Source organism: Rhinopithecus bieti, unplaced genomic scaffold (assembly GCF_001698545.2).
Source record: "Rhinopithecus bieti isolate Rb0 unplaced genomic scaffold, ASM169854v2 scaffold_4553, whole genome shotgun sequence".
Taxonomy (NCBI): domain Eukaryota; kingdom Metazoa; phylum Chordata; class Mammalia; order Primates; family Cercopithecidae; genus Rhinopithecus; species Rhinopithecus bieti.
In genome coordinates this window covers 3,116,604-3,134,882 of record NW_016804694.1, presented here as the reverse complement: position 1 = coordinate 3,134,882, position 18,279 = coordinate 3,116,604, and the positions used below count along the sequence as shown (strand labels likewise).

The 18,279-nt window shown below is 39.4% G+C and overlaps 1 protein-coding gene across 1 annotated transcript in view; it reads left to right on the top strand.

Moving 5' to 3' along the window:
* BTBD9 (BTB domain containing 9) overlaps positions 1 to 18,279 on the top strand; it is a 492,311-nt gene that overhangs the window by 347,194 nt on the left and 126,838 nt on the right. Inside the window, 1 exon segment of the mRNA XM_017870154.1 lies at positions 17,219 to 17,258. Coding sequence (XP_017725643.1) covers positions 17,219 to 17,258 — 40 coding nt within the window.

The window sequence follows — 18,279 nt, the reverse complement described above, 5'->3', positions numbered from 1 at the left end:
AAAAAAAAAAAAAAAAAAAAAAAGATAATTCATCATGATCAAGTGGAATTTATCCCAAGGATGCAAGAAGGGTTCAACATATGCAAATCAATCAACATGATACATCATATCAATAATAAAGAACAAAAACCATGTAATTATTTCAATTGATGATGAAAAAGCATTTGATAAAATTCAACATCCCTTTATGATAAAGTTCAAGAAACTGGATATAGAAGGAACATACCTCAACATAATAAAAGCCATATTAAACAGTCCCACAGCTAGTATCATACTGAATGGGGGAAAACTGAAATCATTTCCTCTAAGATCGGGAACATGACAAGGATGCCCACTTTCACCACTTAGGACTTTCAACATAGTAGTGGAAGTCCTAGCCAGAGCAATCAGACAAGAGAAAGAAATAAAGAGCATCCAATTTGGAAATGAAGAAGCCAAATTACCCTTGTTTGAAGATACGATCCTATGTTTGGAAAACCTAAAGACTCCACCAATTGATCAATTTACTGATCAATTCAGTAAAGTTGTAAGATAGAAAATCACCAGTAACATTTTATATGCTTATGGCAAACAATCTGAAAAGAAATCAAGAAAGTAATCTTACTTACAATAGCTACAAATAAATATTTAGGAATTAATCAAAGAAATGAAAGATGTCTACATTGAAAACTATAAAACATTGGTGAAAGAAATTGAAGAGAACACAAAAAAAATAAAGATATTTCATGTCCATGGATTGAAAGAATCAATATCATTAAAATGTCCATAGTACCCAAAGCAGTCTACACATTCAATGCAATCCCTATCAAAATACCAATGACATTCTTCACAGAAGTAGAAAGACCATCCTAAAATTTATACGGAACCACAAAAGACCTGGAATAGCCAAAGCTGTCCTGAACGAAAAGAACAAAACTGAAAGAATCTCATTACCTGACATCAAATTATCCTACAGAACCTTGGTAACCAAAACAGGACGGTACTGTCGTAAAACAGACACATAGACCAATGGAACAGAATAGAGAACCCAGAAATAAATCCACACAACTACAATGAACTCATTTTCAACAAAGGTGCCAAGAACGTACACTGGAGAAAAGGTAGTCTTCAATGAATGGTGCTGGGAAAACTGGATATCCATATGTAGAAGAATGAAACTAGACCCCTATCTCTCTTTCTCCATATACAAATATCAAATCAAAATGATTAAAGACATAAATTTACTATCTCAAACTACAAAGCTAATAAAAGAAAACATTGAAGGAACTCTCCGGGCCATTGGAATGGGTAAAGATTTCTTGAGTAATAACCCACAAACACAGGCAACCAAAGCAAAATGGATGATGGGATCACATCAAGTTAAAAGCTTCTGCACAGCAAAAGAAACAGTTAACAAAGAAACATTCCATAGAATGGGAGAAAATATTTGCAAAGTACCTATCTGACAAGGGATTAATAACCAGAATATATAAGGAACTCAAACAACTCTATAGGGAAAACAATCAAAAAATGCGATTAAAATGAGCAAAATATCAGAATAGACATTTCTCAAGAGAAGGCATGGAAATGGAAAACAGGCATATGAAAAGGTGCTCAGGTTGGTTGGGCACAGTGGCTCACTCCTGTAATCCCAGCACTTTGGGAGGCTGAGGCAGGTAGATCACCTGAGGTCAGGAGTTCGAGACCAGCCTGGCCAACATAGTGAAACCCTGTCTCTACTAAAATAAAAAATTAGCTGGGCGTGGTGGCGCTCGCCTGTAGTCCCAGCTACTTGGGAAGCTGAGGCAGGAGAATCTCTTGAACCTGGGAGGTGGAGGTTGCAGTGAGCCGAAATCACACCACTGCACTCCAGCCTGGGNAAGAAACTGGATATAGAAGGAACATACCTCAACATAATAAAAGCCATATTAAACAGTCCCACAGCTAGTATCATACTGAATGGGGGAAAACTGAAATCATTTCCTCTAAGATCGGGAACATGACAAGGATGCCCACTTTCACCACTTAGGACTTTCAACATAGTAGTGGAAGTCCTAGCCAGAGCAATCAGACAAGAGAAAGAAATAAAGAGCATCCAATTTGGAAATGAAGAAGCCAAATTACCCTTGTTTGAAGATACGATCCTATGTTTGGAAAAACCTAAAGACTCCACCAATTGATCAATTTACTGATCAATTCAGTAAAGTTGTAAGATAGAAAATCACCAGTAACATTTTTATATGCTTATGGCAAACAATCTGAAAAAGAAATCAAGAAAGTAATCTTACTTACAATAGCTACAAATAAATATTTAGGAATTAATCAAAGAAATGAAAGATGTCTACATTGAAAACTATAAAACATTGGTGAAAGAAATTGAAGAGAACACAAAAAAAATAAAGATATTTCATGTCCATGGATTGAAAGAATCAATATCATTAAAATGTCCATAGTACCCAAAGCAGTCTACACATTCAATGCAATCCCTATCAAAATACCAATGACATTCTTCACAGAAGTAGAAAGACCATCCTAAAATTTATACGGAACCACAAAAGACCTGGAATAGCCAAAGCTGTCCTGAACGAAAAGAACAAAACTGAAAGAATCTCATTACCTGACATCAAATTATCCTACAGAACCTTGGTAACCAAAACAGGACGGTACTGTCGTAAAAACAGACACATAGACCAATGGAACAGAATAGAGAACCCAGAAATAAATCCACACAACTACAATGAACTCATTTTCAACAAAGGTGCCAAGAACGTACACTGGAGAAAAGGTAGTCTTCAATGAATGGTGCTGGGAAAACTGGATATCCATATGTAGAAGAATGAAACTAGACCCCTATCTCTCTTTCTCCATATACAAATATCAAATCAAAATGATTAAAGACATAAATTTACTATCTCAAACTACAAAGCTAATAAAAGAAAACATTGAAGGAACTCTCCGGGCCATTGGAATGGGTAAAGATTTCTTGAGTAATAACCCACAAACACAGGCAACCAAAGCAAAAATGGATGATGGGATCACATCAAGTTAAAAAGCTTCTGCACAGCAAAAGAAACAGTTAACAAAGAAACATTCCATAGAATGGGAGAAAATATTTGCAAAGTACCTATCTGACAAGGGATTAATAACCAGAATATATAAGGAACTCAAACAACTCTATAGGGAAAAACAATCAAAAAATGCGATTAAAAATGAGCAAAATATCAGAATAGACATTTCTCAAGAGAAGGCATGGAAATGGAAAACAGGCATATGAAAAGGTGCTCAGGTTGGTTGGGCACAGTGGCTCACTCCTGTAATCCCAGCACTTTGGGAGGCTGAGGCAGGTAGATCACCTGAGGTCAGGAGTTCGAGACCAGCCTGGCCAACATAGTGAAACCCTGTCTCTACTAAAAATAAAAAATTAGCTGGGCGTGGTGGCGCTCGCCTGTAGTCCCAGCTACTTGGGAAGCTGAGGCAGGAGAATCTCTTGAACCTGGGAGGTGGAGGTTGCAGTGAGCCGAAATCACACCACTGCACTCCAGCCTGGGAGGTTGCAGTGAGCTGAGATCATGCCACTGCACTCCAGCCTGGGCGACAGAGTAAGACTCCATCTCAAAGGAAGGGAGGGAGAGAGGGAGGGAGGGAAAAGGTGCTCAAGTACTCAAAATTATTGATCGTCACAATAACAAATGTTGACAAAGATGTGGGGAAAAGGGAACCCTTGTACACGGTTGGCAGGAATATGAATTAGTACAACCACTGTGGAGGACAGTTTGGAGGTTCCTCAAAAAACTAAAAATAGAACTACCATATGATACAGCAATCAGCACTTTGGGAGGCTGAGGCAAGTGGATCACCTGAGGTCAGGAGTTCCAGACCAGCCTGGCCAACATGGTGAAACCCCATCTCTACTAGAAATACAAAAAAATTAGCCGAGCGAGTTGGCGCCTGCCTGTAAATTCAGCTACTCAGGAGGCTGAGGCAGGAGAATTGCTTGAACCCAGGGGGAGGTTGCAGTGAGTCAAGATCGCGCCACTGCACTCCAGCCTGGGCAACAGAGGGAGACTTCGTCTCAAAAAAACAAACAAAAAAAAAACTAGGAGGGTATAATTGGATTGTTTGTAACACAAAGTAGATCATTAAAAGAAATTAAAACAATAGTAAAAGGCTCTTTTAAAATTACCTTTTATTGTACTTTTTCATCACACATTCAGTAAGTCTACTGAAAACATAGCATGATTTTGTTTCCTCAATCTAGATTAATTTTGGCCCCCAAAAGGTAGTTATTTTTGTTGTTATTTCTTTTGAGACGGAGTCTCGCTCTGTTGCCCAGGCTGGAGTGCAGTGGTGCGATCTCAGCTCACTGGAAGCTCCACCTCCCGGGTTCACGCCATTCTCCTCCCTCAGCCTCCCAAGTAGCTGGGACTACAGGCACCTGCCACCTCACCCTGCTAATTTTTTGTATATTTAGTAGAGACGGGTTTTAACGTGTTAGCCAGGATGGTCTCAATCTCCTGACCTCAGATCCGCCTGCCTCGGCGGCCTCACAAAGTGCTGGGATTACAGGCGTGAGCCGCCACACCCGGCCTACCAGAAGGTAGTTATAAATTGTATATTTTTCCCAGATTTTTTTTTCTGATAACTACTTCAGAAGTCTGATTAAGGTCATTCCAGGTGACTTGGCAGACTTTGGCTGCCTTTGAAGCCAAACTGCCCCAGGTCTCCAAGTTCGCAGTTCAGGAGGCATCCTTCACACTCAGGGATTTGCCCAGTTTACCCACAGGCCTGGGCTGGTGCCGCAGGGTAGAACTGAGAGTGCTCAGTGGGACAAGTTGTTCCCTCAGGCACCCTTTGTGGTTTAAGGAGTCTCAATTCTGAATGCAGTATTCAGAAGTTCGTACTCCCTTTTCCCCCCGGTGTGTTTCTTCTACATTCCAGTCTTACTTTCAGGAGATCTGCAGAGATTCTTTCCTTCTCACACCTCTCACTCAATCCAGGATGGTTTGTGAGGGTACAGACATACGAGATTTGGTGTTAATGTCTCACCTTTTTCTCTCTGCCTCTAAAGGCTCTGGCAGGAAGTTTCGGCCAAAGTGGGATTGTAGGAGCATACTTGCCACAGATCTGATGGGGACATTTTCTCTATAACATACCCAGCTCCATTTAATGTTAAACATCTCACTGTTAGTAGTACTTTTAGAAAAAAATCAAATTTTATAGTTATTGATGCGTTTTGAAGAAATGTTAATGTTTGAACCGGATACAGCCTCTTGCTTAAAAAAAAAAAAAAAAAAAAACAAACAAAAGAAAGGCTACTACTTTATTCTTTATTAAAGGATCGTTTTTAAAAAAAGTATTGAATAGGCTGGGCACAGTGGTTCATGCCTGTAATCCCAGCACTTTGGGAGGCCAAGGTGGTCAGGAGATTGAGACCATCCTGGCCAACATGGTGAAACCCCCTCGCTACTAAAAATTAGCTGGGCGTGGTGGCAGGCACCTGTAATCCCAGCTACTCGGGAGGCTGAGGCAGGAGAATCACTTGAACCAGGGAGTCAGAGTTTGCAGTGAGCCGAGATCACATCACTGTACTCCAGCCTGGCGACAGAGATTCCATCTCAAAAAAAAAAAAAGTATTAAATAAACCACCACTTCTTTGTGGGTTTGTGTGTGTGTGTGTGTGTGTGTGTGTGTGTGTTTGTTTTTTGTTTTTTTTTTGGAGATGGAATCTCGCTCCGTCACCCAGGCTAGAGTGCAGTGGTATGATCTCGGCTCACTGCAACCTCCGCCTCTGGGTTCAAGCGATTCACCTGACTCAGCCTTCCAAGTAGCTGGGATTATAGGCACCTACTACCATGACCAGCTAATTTTTGTATTTTCAGTAGAGACAGGGTTTCACCATGTTGGCCAGGCTGGTCTCGAACTCCTGACCTCAGGTGATCCACCCACTTCAACCTCCCAAAGTGCTGGGATTACAGGTGTGAGCCACTGCGCCTGGCCTTTTTGTGGAATTTTTAACAACCTTTTGTATGTCCTTTGTTCTCTGTTCAATGTGAATGAGAAATATTTCCCAAGCTGTGGTGACATCTCTGACTTGAGTCATGAAATTGTTGTGACCCGACGACCCTTTAAACAGCCCTTTATTTCGTAGTGTGGTACAAAAATAACTCACTTGGCCCAGGCGCAGTGGCTCAGGCCTGTAATCCCGGCACTTTGGGAGGCTGAGGCAAGAGAAATGCTTGAGCTCAGGAGTTTGAGACCAGCCTGGGCAACATGGCAAAATCTTGTCTCTACAGAAAAATTTTTAAAAAGCCAGGCTTGGTGGCATGTACCTGTAGTCCCAACTACTCCAGAGGCTGAAGTGGGAGCATCACCTCATCCTGTGAGAGGTCGAGGCTGCAGTGAGCCGTGATCATGACACTGTACTCCAGCCTGGGCGACAGAACAAGACCCGCCTCAAAAAAACAGAAACAAAACAAAACTCTGTTGATTTTAACTAGGAATCCTGCAACAATTTGAACACCTTTTAAGGAAGAAGGAAAATAAATTCACATGAAACTTACGATACTACTCACAGAAAAAGATGCCCTTTATATTAAAACTTCTTAATTTTTTTGAGAAATCGTTTTGAAAACTTGCAAAACCAGTTTAAGTGACTATTTGTATGTTGGTTATTCCTTTTCCTGTGTTTGTATAAATCACTTGTTATGTTTACAGTGCAGATGTAAAGTCTCTTCCCTGACAAGTTATGTCCGGAGGAAAGAATAAAAAATCACCCACAGAGATATTGCCTATTAGTTCAAACACAGAATTGGATGTTTGGGGTATCTTTTTTCTTTATACCTGGAAATGCCTCTGTCCTCAATTTCAAGGCCTAACCTTCAGAGTGAATCCCTCTTTGATACACTGCAGTGGTTATTGCTGCTAACGTCTGATGCTTGATTCTTTAAAGCTTTTGAATTGATTTTCTCAGCTAAAACCTCCAGCATTTAAACTACAGGATTGTTAAACTACACATAAGAGAGTAAACCATACAGTTATTTTTGGAATGTGCTTTCATTCAAAGGCCTCAGTGTGAGGAGAGAGAGAAAATTCACTGATCCTGGTGAATTTGTATGTTTGAGATCTACTGTTGCCACATCACCTCACCTCTGTCCCTGGTGATAACCATCTCTGATTTCTCATCTTCTAGAAAGCAGGCCACTTCCTGAAATGTTTAGAGCTATAGCTTCCTAAAATTTGCATGTGTCTGAGGGGCAAGAGGTGGAGGGGAGCACATCTGAAGTTTAGGGAGGTGTTAACCTCTTCTCATCACTGGGTAGAATGGACTCAGCCTGATTTTTGGAGCCCTTATAATCTTAAGATGTGATTTGGGCAACCTTGGTAATGTAAAAATTGGAGCTAGAACAGGAAACATCAGAATACTGAGATTAGTGCTAATTAAACAGACAAAATAGAAAGCAAAAAAAGAAGGAAAAATCAATTAGGGGAAAGGGGCTCCAGTTTTCGAAAGGCATGGCCTGTTTTCTACCCAGGGGCTTCACCCACGGGTGTGGAGAGGTGGTCAGGACTGAATCCTCTGGAAGTGTGTTCAGAAGCAGCCTTCTCAGAAGCAGCTGAGGGAAACTTTGGGAAAGGAAAAGCTTAAAAATTTATGCCATATATAACCCATGGTTTTCTTTGATAATGTGATATATGATTGAAAAGTGATTTTTTTTAACCGGATAGATAAAACTAGGAATTAATGTAACTTAAGTGCCTGTGTTGTAGAATACGTTTTACAGCTTTTGATAGTTTCCAAGAAAGATGGGCTTGTTCTCTAATTAGCTATTGTTCTTTTACAGCTGTTAAGACAGAACAGCTGTGGATATTTTTTCCTTTTGAATAATTTGACAGAAGGTTGGATTACAGTTGGGTTAGAAGCTTGCCTGATCAGCAACAAACTCCTGTGTAGGCCTGGGGCTAGGCCACTAGTGTGTTTTCCCCTTTAAAAAAAGTAGTGTCTGTGGGAGGATATCTAGGTAGGACCTTAAGCTAATGGTTATCTTCTTAAACAGGAAATGCTTTGTATCTCTATGAAAATCTTGGCAATAGAGAATCATCTACTCTGAGATTATTAACCATTTGTTTGCTGCATGAACCACTGTGCTGTTAGAAAACAATTTTGTAATGAAAACAGCCAGGGAAACGTTGAATAAAGCCCAACAGAGCACAGTTGTTGAAGATGACAGTACTCTGTAACTGCTAAGTGTTATTTCCTTTTACAAAATCTGCTTCAAGTGGGCTTTTTTTCCCCACCTCTCAAAGGTGATCTCTGGAGACAGTTAAATAACATGTCAGTCTTATCTTTAAATATAGCTGGTACAGGTGGCCCTCAGGTCATGTCCTACTGAAGTAATACTGCCTTTTAAAAAATTTATTACTCCTGAATTAAATTTACTGGCAAGTTGTTGGCCACCCCTGGTGCTATGTAAGAACAGAGAGCAGTAAAATTGTTTTCAGATCACTTTTTCTGCAGTTCCCTGCAGTCTGAATCATTCCAATATTCATACACTTTGCAAAATGTCTACACTTTGTTAACATGCAACTTTTGCATTCAGAAGCAGCAAATTAAATTTGTCTGAGCAGAATTGCTATGTTTACAGAGGGGGAAAAGTAATTTCTGTCCAGGCGGTTCCCCTTTGCCTTTTGCTCCTAGCACAGGCTGTTGTAATGGGGATGTAGGTGAAGGATGGCAAAGGAACACCAGAAAGTGACAGACGCAAGACACTGGGTTTTGGCAGCATGGTTTTGTAAACAAAGTGACACAAATTGGGGCAGAAATTCCAGTGGGACAAGGGAGGAAACTAGAAGACTAGAAATACAGCAGAAAGATGAGTCCCATCCAGATGGTGTTTTCAATAAATTTATCAGACGCATATGAAAGATGATAATGAACATTCAAAATGGGGAGTGGCCCAGTCCCTCTGGGAAGAAAAACAGTATGAAACCTTCTGTGTGCTGCATTCAGATATAGAATCACTCTCTAATTTTTCCCAGTGAAAAAGACCACAGAACTTATTCAAACCATTGAGTAATTGTTTAAGGCAGTCCAACTAGGTAGGCTGAGGTTTGTGTTTCTAGAAAGAAAAATTCATAACAAAATTATTCCCTGCTGAAATGGAGGATGTGGCCTATGTATATTAGTAAACCAGTGGTGACATTTGGGACAAACATCTGTCACAACTATTGTAAGTGTGACTAAATCAGACATTTCTCCCCCTTGGGCATAAAAGACCTTTTATAGTCTTTAAGGGTCAGGCGTGGTGGCTGACACCTGTGATCTTAGCACTTTGGGAGGCTGAAGCAGGTGAATCACTTGAGGTCACGAGTTCGACACCAGCCTGGCCAACATGGTGAAACCCCATCTCTACTAAAAATAAAAAAATTAGCCGGGTGTGGTGGCGTGCATCTGTAGTCCCAGCTACTGGGGAGGCTGAGCAGGAGAATCGCTTGAACCTGGGAGGCGGAGGTTGCAGTGAGTCGAGACCGTGCCACTGCACTCCAGCCTGGGCAACAGAGTGAGACTCTATCTCAAAAACAAACAAAACATACAAAAACAATAACCTTTTATAGTCTTTAAAAGCTACACTGTTATCTACACTTTTCTCACTTTTGCCCCCCAAAATGTTTTCTCCATCAAAAAATAGTTTAGTCTACCATGAGTGACCAAACTTTCTGCATGTGGGGCAGACTTTTAGGGGAGAAGTTGAGGAACAGAAGGTGTGGGTAGTGCTTAGTTAGCAACTCTTCTACCATGGGCGTATTTATTTTGTTTTTAATGTTTAGGTCAAGACCCAGAGATTGATCGTATTTTACTTTTCTAAGAAAACTTCCACTGATAAAGCAATTTTTTTCTGCTTTATTCAGTAACTTTTAGATTTTCTTAGCTTTGGTAAGGAACTATGTTAAGCAAGGTTAAGCACCACAACCTTACATAGGCATCGTTTTCTAGCTTTGATTCGTTTACTCAGCAAACATTTATTGAGCGCCTACCATGTGCTAGGCATTGTTCCTTGGCAATGGGAATACAGCTGCAGGAAAAAAAAAAAAAAAACCGTTCCTTCCCTTATGAAACTCACATTCTGAATCTCTGGTTGTCAGGTCAGGTCAATTGGAAGTACTGATTTGGATATTAAGAAGTGGGACAGTGCTAGAATGATTGTCTCGTCTTGGTGATTTACAGATGGTAAATCCACTGGGCTTGTGCTTTAGGTCCTTTTCTTCTTCCTTCCAGGTGTCAGCATCATTTCGTCATTATACTGTTAATTTGACTTATTAGCAAAAAGTAGGAATCAGAATTAAGAGAAGGCCAGACACGGTAGTTCATGCCTGTAGTCCTAGAACTTTGAGAGGCCAAGGTGGGAGGATTGCTTGAGCCCAGGAGTCTGGGCCACATAGCGAGACCCTGTCTTTATAAACAAACAAACAAACAAACAAAGAATTAAGAGAGGTGGTATTCTTTTGATGTTGGTTTTTTGGTTTTTGTTTGTTTGTTTGTTTTTTGAGATGGAGCCTTGCTCTGTCGCCCAGGCTGGAGTGCAGTGACGTGGTCTCAGCCCACTGCAACTTCTGCCTCCCGGATTCAAGTGAATCTCCTGCCTCAGCCTCACGAGTAGCTGGGATTACAGGTGCCCACTACCATGCCCAGCTAATTTTTGTATTTTTAGTAGAAACGGGGTTTCACTATGTTGGCCAGGCTGGTCTTGAACTCTTGACCTCCTGATCCACCCACCTTGGCCTCCCAAAGTGCTGGGATTACAGGTGTGAGCCACCATGCCTGGCCTTTTGATGTTTTGCCTTATGAATTAGATAGTAGAGTTGATTATCAAATTGCTGGTTGATTTCTAGTAAAAGCTGTTTCTTGAAAGGAAATTTAGGACTTGAGGTAGATTTCACTGATAGACACATATCCATATGCATATATATCACTGATACATATACATACGTGTGAGTGTGTGGAGTGTGTCTGTATGTCTCTGTTGGGCTCCTTTTGTAGATCCATACTTTGACTAATAAGCATTAATGAATAATTACATCGAGATCAAAGTAGAAACAATAGTATGCTATTCATGAGCATATATATATATATATATTTCCTTCTTTTTTATGCCATAAGACTTTTGTAAGGATTCCTTCTTAAAAAGACAAAATTCTGGTTTTGTTTGTTTGTTTTTGAGACAGGGTCTCACTCTGTTGCCCAGACGAGGATCAAGTGATCTTCCTGCCTCAGCCTCCTGAGTAGCTGGGACTTCAGGCATGTGCCACCATGTCTTGTATTTTTTGTGGAGATGGGGTCTTCCTTTGTTGCCTAGGCTGGTCTCAAATTCCTGGCCTCAAATAATCCTCTCACCTTGACCTCCCAAAGTGCTGGGATTGTAAGCCACCATGCCCAGCCACAACATTCTTTAATGTAGCAGCATTTTAGACCACCTCAAGATTCCAGAGGGCCAAAGGATGATATTACTAGATATTACCAACTTAGAAAATACGTTGGAGACAGAAACAATCTGTTTAACAAATCTATTTATAAATGTGTCTGCAGAAAAGGAATTCTGAGTGCTGATCCCAGCCTTTTTTCCCCAAAGAGCTTGAAAGCATATCAGTCATGATTTTGTGATAGTCTGTGATGTTGATGCTCTAATTGAATTAGATTACCTAGAGATAAAATTGTGAAGCAGTAAGGCATAGCGTAGGTGGAAACTGACAAACTAACACAGAGTCAACAGAGACAACTGGTGAGACCAAGCTGTCTACAGAGGATATCAGCATTCAGCATAATCATAAAAGGTTTTATACTTTCAGAGGCTTACCATCTTTCTGGTTTTCATAAAAACAGTGTTAAAATGTGTGAAACTTTTTAAAAACCAATATTCCATATGCACAAAAGAACATAAATACAATATATATAAAGTTTGGTGAGCAGGAACACTCGCATACTCACCATGCAGCCTAAGAAATAGAATGTTACCTATACAAAAATAAACTCAAAATGAATTAAAGACTTAAAAGTAAGACCTGAAACAATAAAACTACTAGAAGAAAACATGGGGGAAATGCTTCATGACATCGGTCTGAGCAAGAATTTTTTGGATAAGACCCCAAAAGCATAGGCAGCAGTAGCAAATATAGATAAATGGGATTACACCAAACTGAAAAGCTTCTGCACAGCAAAGGCAACAGTCAAAGAGTGAATAGACAGTTTACAGAATGGGAGAATCTATTGCAAAGTATGCATCTGAATAGGGGTTAATATTCAGAATATATAAGGAATATTCTCAATGGCAAAATAAGTAAATAATCCAATGGAAAATGAGCAAAAGATCTGAATAGATAGTTCTCTAGAGAAGACATACAAATGGCCAGTGGGTATGTGAAAAAATACTCAGCATCACTAATAAGGGAAATGCAAATAAAAACCACAGTGATATATTACTTCACCCAAATTAGAATGGATGGTATCAAAGACAAAAAAATAACAAATGCAGGCATGGATGTGGAGAAAGGGGGAACTCTTCTACACTGTTGGTGGTAATGTAAATTAGTACAGCCATTGTGGAAAACAGTATGGAAGTTCCTCAGAAAACTAAAAATAAAACTACCATATGACCCAGCAATCCCACTACTGGGTATATATCTAAAGGAAATGAAATCTATGATAGAGATATCTTCACTCCCATGTTTATTACAGCATAATTCACAATAGCCAAGACATAGAATCAACATAAGTGTCCATCAGTGTATGGATGTATAAAGAGAATGTGATACATATATACACACAACGGAATATTATTCAGCCATTAAAAGAATGAAATGCATCATTTGCAGCAACATGGAAGAATCTGGAGACAATTAAATGAAATAAGAAAGCCAGGCACAGGAGGACAAACACTGCATGATCTCACTCGTATGTGAAGTGTGAAGAAGTTGATCTCATAGCTATGACAGTAGAGTAGTGGTTACCAGAGGCTGAGAAGAGTTGGGAGGTAAGGAGAAACTGGTCAACTGGTACAGAGTTACAGTTAGAAAGGAGGAATAAGTTCTGGTGTTCCGTTGCACAGTAAGGTGACTGTGGTTAACAGTGTTGGACTGTATATTTCAAGATAACTAGAAGAGAGGATTTTGAATGTTTCACTACAAAAAAATGTTAAATGTATGAGATGATATGTTCTGAAGACCCTGATTTGATTTTTACACAGTGTATACATATATTGAAACATCATACTGTACCCCATAAATATGTACAATTATGTGTCAGTTTAAAAGAAAAGAAACTGCACATCACGAAACATTTGAAGCCCTTTGTGTGTTCCTCCCCAATTGCATCCCCGCTCTCTTCCTACCTAGAGGTAACGACTAATCTGAATTTTAGTGTCTACTATTCCCTAGCTTTCCTTTCTAATTCATCGCATATGTATGTGTCACTAAACAATATAAAAGGAATTGTTTTCTATGTATTTTTCTGTCACTTGTTCTTCTTAACCAGTTTTCTTTGTGAGATTGACGCTTGTTGATACATGTATTAGAAAAACAACAAACACTTACTCTTTTCTTAAATAGTTAACATACACACTTGCAGTCACCAAAATGTGTGTAGGGCAAGTGTTTTCCCCCACATTAAGAACTGCTTAATGTGGGGGAAAACACTTGCCCTACACACAACAGACAACAGACAACAGCAGGGTGTTCTATAGTTCAATTCAATGATAGCAATAATATAGAATCAACCTAAGTGCCCATCAATAGGTGAATGAATAAAGATGTTGCTTATATACACAACAGAATACTATTTGGCCATAATAAAGAATGAAATCCTGTCATTTGCGGCGACATGGATGGAACTGGAGGTCATTATATTATGTGAAATAAGCCAGGCACAGATAGACAAATATCATATGTTGTTACTCATAAGTGAGAGCTTAAAAAGTTGATCTCATGGAGGTAGAGAGTAAAATAATAGGCACCAGAGGCTAGGAAGGTTTTGTGTGTTTGGGGTTGGAAGGGTGAAGGGATAAAGGGAGATTGGTTAAAGGATACAAACATACAATTAGATAGAAGGAATAAGTTCTAATGTTTGATAGTAGAGTAGGGTGACTACAGTTAATAACAATGTACTGTGTATTTTAGAATTGCTTCAAGAGAGGACATGAAATGTTCTCAGTACATAGAAACAACAAATACTTGAGGTGAGGGATACTCTGACTTGATCATTATACATTCTATGCATGTAACAAAATATCACTTGTACCCCACAAATATGTACAAATATTATGTGTCAAGAATATTTTTAATTGCAGACATGTGTTAAGGTCTTTTATATTGGTCAGGGGAAGGGATATATAATTATTAATTTTAGGCATTATTAAATCTGGTATGCTTACCTAAAATTTAAGAGAAGTAAAAGGATAAAAATGTAATATATATATATAACTTCCAAACCAAATCAGTTGGGATAACTGGTGGGAGAAATGAAATAATCTACCCATTCATTAGAAAACTGGAGCAGAATAGGCAGAAAGGTAAGGGAAACAGCAAAGAAAAAACATGTAAATAGAAAATAAAAGCGAGTTCACATAAATTAGTAATAACAATTAATATGAGTCATATAAATCTGCCAGTTAAAAGACACACTGCCAGTTAAGGACAGTGAATCTTGTAAGAATCTGTTATATGTTATTTACAAGAGACCAGAAAAATAGAAAGTGACATGATACTAAGGAAATAGTAGACAATGTAAAGGTGTTATAGTTACTTGACATCAGACAACATAGACTTTAGGGCAAAAACATTATTAAGAATAAAGAAGGAGGCCAGGCACAGTGGCTCAAGCCTGTAATCCCAGCACTTTGGGAGGCCGAGACGGGCGGATCACGAGGTCAGGAGATCGAGACCATCCTGGCTAACATGGTGAAACCTCGTCTCTACTAAAATACAAAACTAGCCGGGCGAGGTGGCGGGCGCCTGTAGTCCCAGCTACTCGGGAGGCTGAGGCAGGAGAATGGCCTAAATCCAGGAGGCGGAGCTTGCAGTGAGCAAAGATCTGGCCACTGCACTCCAGCCCGGGCGACAGAGCGAGACTCCGCCTCAAAAAAAAAAAAAGAATAAAGAACAATAATACATAATGATGAAAGGTTCAAGCTACCAGGAAGATACAATTTCTAAAATGATGTACATGATGATATGGTCTCAAAATACATAAAGCAAAAATCAACAGAATTGTGAGGAAAAACTGACAAATCTATGGTGATAGTCATGGCAGGAGATTTTTTTTTTTTTTGAGACGGAGTCTCACTCTGTCGCCCAGGCTGGGGTGCAGTGGCGCAATTTCAGCTCATTGCAACCTCCGCCTCCCAGGTTCAAACAATTCTCCTGCCTCAGCCTCCTGAGTAGCTGGGATTACAGGTGCCCGCCACTATGCCTAGCTAATTTTTGTATTTGTAGTAGAGATGGGGTTTCACCATGTTAGCCAGGCAGGCTGCTTTCTAACTCCTGACTTTGTGATCCACCCACCTTGGCCTACCAAAGTGTTGGGATTACAGGCATGAGCCACCGCGCCCAGCCGCAGGAGATTTTAACAAACATCTCCCAGTAATCAGTAAGCATATAAATATTTGAATAATACAATTGGGAAGTTTGATCTAATAAATATATATAGAACCATACATCCCCCAAATTAGAGAACATACATTCTTTTCAGGCACACATAAGACATTAATAAGGGCTAAGGGCTGGGCGTGGTGGCTCACGCCTGTAATCCCAGCACTTTGGGAGGCCGAGGCCGGCGGATCACAAGGTCAGGAGATCGAGACCATCCAGGCTAACATGGTGAAACCCCATCTCTACTAAATATAATAAAAAATTAGCCGGGAGTGGTAGCGGGCGCCTGTAGTCCCAGCTACTCAGGAGGCTGAGGCAGGAGAATGGCGTGAACCCAGGAGGTGGAGGTTGCAGTGAGCCGAGATCGCGCCATTGCACTCCAGCCTGGGTGACAGAGCGAGACTCTGTCTAAAAAAAAAAAAAAGACATTAATAACAATTAGCCATGTACTAGATCACAAAGTAAATCTAAGATTTTACGAAGTCACATCAGACACACCACAGTTTTTTGTCCACATTGCAGTTTAATTAAATATCAGTAACAGAAAGATAACTTGAAAAACGATATTTAGAAAGTTGAAAACATACTTCTGAATAATTCGTGGGTCAAAGGAAAAATGATAAAGGAAATTATAAAATATTTAGAAACGATTAACTTTTAAAATACTATATATCAGACAAACCCAAATTGAGGGACGTTCTACACAATACCTGACTGGTACTCTTCAAAACACTAAATATCAAAACTTAATTATAAAGGTAAAACAGGAGTTAGAAGTAAAATATTATATTAGCTTTAAATACATTTTTTAGAAAAGAAAAAGATTAGTGAGTTAAACATTCATTTCAAGTAGTTAGGAAAAAATAGAATAAATCCAAAGGAGCAGGAGGAGGAAAATAATAAAGAGAAGGGAAGAATTTAGTAAAATATGAAATAAAGAAAAGAATCAACAAAACCCAACATTGGTTCTTTAAGGGCACTAATAAAATAGACAAACCTGTATAGAACTGGACAAAAAAGAAGGGCAAGGTATAATAAACAACATTTTGAATGAAAAAGAGCTATACTGTGAAATAATGGATGCCAGTATGTTTGAAAACTTAAACAAAATGAAAAATTTCCCTGAAAGGGCCAAGAATATATGATAATGTAAAAGAAAAAAGAGAAGGAAAAGGAGGGGGAGGAGAGGAGCTAACTAAGATTTACAATTACTTTAAAATTATGATAATTAAGATAGCATGGTAAAGGCACAAGGCTACTCAAATCGACCAATGAAACAGAATACAGATCTTTTTTTGTTTTTGTGTTTTTGAGACAGAGTCTTGCTTTGTTGCCCAGGCTGGAGCGCAGTGACGTGATCTCGGCCCACTGCAACCTTACCCTCCCGGATTCAAGCGATTCTCCTGCCTCAACCTCCCAATAGCTGGGATTACAGGCATGCACCACCACACGCAGCTATTTTTTGCATTTTTAGTAGAGATGGGGTTTCACCATGTTTGCCAAGCTGGTCTCAAACTCCTCGCCTCAAGTGCTCCTCCTGCCTCTGCCTCCCAAAGAGCTGGGATTATTACAGGTGTGAGCCACCATATCCAGCCTCAGAATACAGATCTTAAATGGAGATGCAAATATATACAAAAACTTCATATGTGACTAAAGTAACATAAATTAGTGGGGGAAAGGATGGGCTGTTCATTAAATGCTATTGGGGAAATTAGTCATATTTATAAATAAAAGATGAAAATCCCCATCTCACAGCATACTAAAAATAAATTCTGAATAAAGAACTAAACATAAAAAGAAAAAAATTGAGAACTCTTAGGAGAAAATTAGGAAAATATCTTTATGAATTTGGTGTAGGAAAGAACTTATAAACAAGAAAGGAGAAGTTTGCCAGGTATGGTGGCTCATGCCTGTAACCCCAGCACTTTGGGAGGCTGAAACAGGAGGATTGCTTGAGCCCAGGAGCTGAAGACCAGCCTGGGCAACAAAATGGGATCTTGTCTCTATAAAAAATTTAAAAATTAGCCAGGCATGGTGGCACCTGCCTATGGTCCCAGCTACTTGACAGGCTGAGGCAGGAGGATTGCTTGAGCCTGGGAGTTCAAGGCTGTAGTGAACCGTGATCGTACCACTGCACTCCAGCCTAGATGACAGAATGAGACCATGTCTCAACAACAACAACAATAATCAAATTTTTTTGAAAAGGGAAAAGCACAAGTCAAAAAGATTAAATGTTTCAACTCAATAAATTGACCTACAAAAGCCTGGCATCCTGAAAATCAATTAAAAGATAATAGAAAATAGGCAAAAGATAAAAATAGGCAGTTTACAGAAGAGAAATTGAGAATGATTCCAGAGGGAAAAAAATGTTCAACTTCACCTAACAAAAAAGTTAAAAACTAAAATCACATTGAGATCCCATTTCACACTCACCTGTCTGACATTACCAGGAGTTGGTGAGGATGTGGAGCAATTAATTGAGAGTATAAAGGTTTTTTTTTTTTTTTGAAACAAAATTTTATTTTATTTTATTATACTTTAAGTTCTGGGATACATGTACAGAACATGCAGATTTGTTACCCAGGTATACACATGCCATGGTGGTTTGCTGCACCCAGCAACCCATCGTCTACATTAGGTATTTCTCCTAATGTTATCCCTCCCCTA